At 29.4% G+C, this 4,560-nt stretch overlaps 1 protein-coding gene across 1 annotated transcript; it reads left to right on the top strand.

Moving 5' to 3' along the window:
• Positions 1-3,444: 3,444 nt before the first annotated feature.
• On the top strand, positions 3,445-4,208 carry LOC110928084. Its single transcript, XM_022171299.2, has 2 exons — positions 3,445-3,739; positions 3,864-4,208. Exons 1-2 carry the CDS (start codon positions 3,485-3,487, stop codon positions 4,056-4,058), a joined length of 450 nt encoding a protein of 149 aa, XP_022026991.1. The 5' UTR covers positions 3,445-3,484; the 3' UTR covers positions 4,059-4,208.
• The last annotated feature ends 352 nt before the right edge of the window (positions 4,209-4,560 follow it).

Raw genomic sequence — 4,560 nt, 5'->3', positions numbered from 1 at the left:
ACATGCTTTTATATAGTTGTTAAATTCTTTCAAGTTTATCATGTTTGTGTTGATTATTTTGGTATTGTTCATTTCATTATCATTTTGACTTCGTACAGGTTTATTGTACTTATGTTCTTTCTTATTGGTTGTGTTGTTTTACATTTTTATGTGGTTGATGATGCTCTTAGCTTTTCGGTTTGCATGAGGTTTGATGCTTTGATGGTTTGTTTGCGGTCTGTCGGTGGCGTATTTACGGTTTATGGTGTGGATGTGTTTTTAACACAAACAATCGTTACCAAACTGTGACGTAATTTGTTGACATTGTGAAGATTATTTTATCTAGGCATGGCAGGCAAAGTGGCTTCAACGACGCCGACGGTTGTTGTTGATAGCCTTAGCCTCAGAATCTATGTTATACATTGTTGATTACTAACAATTTGGTGCATTGCGGATTGTACCTTTACCTATGTTGGTATTCCTTTCTTTAAGTGACTTGATCCTTTTGTTTTGTTGGTTTGTACCATTTGAGTTTGTGGGGGCTTATAGCGTGTTCATGATTGTGACTTTATCTTTTTTGCTTTACCATATGCTTATTGAGTCTAACCTACTTATTTCCTATGATGAGTATCACTTCGTTTTTGTTATTGCTTTATGTTTACTTTACTTGGGGATTTTTTGTTGCAGGATGACTTCTTCACACTTGGGCCCTACTGTCTTACGACATCTTGAGAAGATTTAGAAAATGTTATCGAATCAGAGCGACTGTTGTCCGAGAAACTTAACGACTTAATCGCTAGGGTTGCTAGCATAAGTGTGAAACAAGCGGAGCTACAAGTCTCCATTGACGCACTTTATGCGTGCTCCGGAGGCCAAAAGGATGTTAAAGTCTAGCTTTATGATTACTTCGTCGCGCATATGTAAAAATGATTGTAAATTATGTATATCATATACAATTAATGCTATTATTATTAAACTTAATATATTAGTTTGTATGTTTTAGGTTGTGTCACACTCCAACCGATGGCGGAAACATCGGAGTGAGACGAAACGATATTGCTCGAGACTTCATAACATACTAGTAGTGACAATAATTTAAACAACAATATTTCATTTCATTTCTAATTCAGAGGTACAATGTTTAAAAGGAAATACAACAGCTTGTTCATAACATAATCAAACAAAAGGAAATACAAAACATAGAAATTAAGTGCGTTTCTAAGTCTATCCTAATAGATTTCTTGAAACGTCTCATTATCAATTTTTTCTGCAATATATATTAGAATAACGGTTAACACATATTGTAATAACTAAAATAAAATACTTAATTAATATTACTTGATATATTAAAAGTTAAAACATTTATTAATATAAATTATTAAAATCGAGAACTACAATTTATATTTAAAAAGGATCATGTAGAGAGACGTCCGATAAAAACGATTTTAAATAGAGAATTGCGAGAGACATATATATAAGTATCTTTTATTTTAATTATGATGCATAAGACAATCTTATAACCACATATCTCATTTTCTTTTTGACTCTCGTTATATCTATCAAGCACTATATATAAATGTATTATGTAATTCTTTACTTAAAATTGGTTTGTTATTAAGGTGCCTGGACCCCTATAAAATATTTTTAATACGGAACAGTTTTTTAAGTAGAAAACTGTTATCGTTTGATGCCCATGCAAATAGTTAAAAGACAATACAAATAAGTAAATATGTGTTAAATATAAGTAGATTTTGGCATACTTTACCCGTTGGAAAACACTCTTTTAATTGGTTTGATTTGATTTACAAGTATCATATATTATTTTTCAAATAACTTATTACTTGGCAATAATTAGTTATAACTATAAATAAAATGTATTTATTTTACTAAGGGTGATCTGAGTATTTTAGATTGTAATCAATCTATACATATAATAAAAGAAACCATGAAGGGACACTTGTCATTCATTGGAATCCTCTCTCCTACGTAATTCTAAATATTTATTTTTTATAATTAAAAGTAGTCATTATATCACGTAATTAGTGATAAGATAGAGGAAATAACAAATATAAAATGTTAATATTAATTAACGTATTAGATTAGTTAAGACTTTGAAACAAACCATATACAATCTTATAGATAAATTTTTTTAATTAAAAATTATGTTTGTTGATAAACATTACCAGGTAATTAACAAAAATATATATATCATTAGTTACTTTTTGTGAATAAGAAAATATTGAACGATCAAAAAGTAAATAAAAGTTTTCATTGTTATTTATGTTTTGTAAATGTAATTTTATATATTAAATAATAAAACAATATATCTTTAAAAACAATGTTTATTATTAGGGTTAAATAAATGTAATTTTATATATTAAATAATAAAATAGAAAGTTTTATATTTAAGAACCCTGTGTATTGTAGGTTAAATAAATGTATTTTTATACCAAATAATAATAAAAAGGTATATCTTTAAAAACCTCGTGTCTTTATACGGGTTGAATAAATGCAATTTTGAATACTAAATAGTAAAAAGTCATATCTTTAAAAAACTCATGTATTGCATGGGTTTTGTATATAACTTTGTTAGTTCTGAATAATTAAAAAAATAGTTTGTGTAGTGATTGGTGCGCTATATCTATACCAATTAGATACAAGTTTGAATCCTAAAAAAAATTATCTCATCTACTTTTATTTTAACACTAAAATCATATAACACATACCCTTAATAGGATTTGAACCTACTACGTATACCATTGTCCATTTGGTTGGAGAATACACCACTTTATCACCAGGCTATCCGCATAAAGACTTATCTCATTTACTATTTTCATACTTTTTTTCCTGTTGTACAATTATTGCCGCTTATTAAAAGCTACTTAATTTAATATTTTATTGATCCAACCACGTGTAATACATGTGTTTTAACCTAATAATAAATAAATAAAACAAAGTACAATGTTATAAATAATAAACAATGCATCAACATTCATTTTTAAGACACATCTTGATGACTGTATGTGTTAATTGATTAAATTACATTTTATTCAACTTGTGTAATACACAGTTTTATTCAATTATTATAATACACAGTTTTATTCAACCAGTGCAACGCACAAGTTTTTTTTTAAGAAATAATTTTTTCTCACTTAATATATAAAACTATATTTATTCAACCCGTGTAATACACGGGGTTCTAACCTAGTAACTTATATATATTAGATTATATGTCAAACAAGCATGCACCTTTTTAAAATAAATAGAAGTTTAAAATCATTGATAATGACAAAAATATGCTTTAATAAGTTTAAACATTATATAATGACCTTTGTAGCCAGACACGTACTTGGACTTGGATTTTTCTTAATTGTGTTGACTAATAAGCCGCGTTAATATTAAACCGGTCTATATAAAAGCTCATACCATATTACCATTGTACCATCATATTCTTCACTAACAAGTATCAAACTTTACATAACAACTCCTATCTCCTGATTTTGAAATGAACCAAATCTATATTATTGTAGCAATAAAGGCGTCCAATTTGCTATTTCCGCAACTAAGGACCGTCTTGTTTTCCACAAGGAGGGAAACAACAGAACCCTCCAAGGTTTCCATTGATACGATCATGCGAACCTCTAGGGTTTTGACCAAGAAAAATGTCGCTGATACTAAAGCTGTGTCGAGCTATTGGGGCGTGGCTCCATCGTCACTCATCAAGGGCATTGGATCTGCTTTGAAATGGAACTATTTTCAAGTACGTGATCACTCCCTCAAATATATTTTATTGTATTTATCACAATGCATTAGCTAAATTCAAGTTTTATGAGTTTGCATCCCCTTTTTCAAGTTTATATATCCCTAATGAGGTTATTATACAGGTAAATCCAAAATGGAAATCGGAGATGTCAACGTTGAAACTAGCAGAAAGCAATCTTGTGTATGGGAGTATTTTAACAAACCGAACTCAAACTCATCCAAAGCTGCAAGCACCACATGTAATCACTTCAAGAAAAGCTATATGTATGGACCAACCGACCAGGTTCTTCGATAAATCTTTTGAAATGGTGTGTTGAAAGATATCGAAGAGCTTGAACAAGGGTTTATTTGGGAAAAGAGCTTACAAATTTTTTTTTTTTTTTGATTTGTTTGGACAATTTCTAATGTAACAATTCTTTGTGTATATGTTATTTTTAATGTATTTTAATAGCTAGTTATTCGTTTTATTGGACAACTTATTTTTAGACAGCTTATATTATGTATCTTTGGACAACTTATTTTTATTATTCATTTTATGCATATTATAAAAAGGTCCTAATACATGCCAAAATATGAAATCGACCCGTTATTAAGGCTATAGGGTGTGGTCATGACCCTCATAGTCACCATGATCCTTCACATTGGCGCCATGTCACTCACTTCTAATCCATCATCCAAAACCACTACCCTAAGGGTGTGGTCATGACCCAAACCACTATTTTCTTATTTTAATTTATTTTTGTGGAAAAGGAAAATGAAATATTGAAAAAGGAAAGTAGGCTTATGGTTTTCATGGTTTAATCCATGCCAACCATGGTG

This window comes from Helianthus annuus, chromosome 3 (genome assembly GCF_002127325.2).
Source record: "Helianthus annuus cultivar XRQ/B chromosome 3, HanXRQr2.0-SUNRISE, whole genome shotgun sequence".
In the NCBI taxonomy this organism is placed as follows: Eukaryota; Viridiplantae; Streptophyta; class Magnoliopsida; order Asterales; family Asteraceae; genus Helianthus; species Helianthus annuus.
Note: the sequence above shows the minus strand (reverse complement) of the source record. Positions and strands in the feature narration are given on the sequence as shown.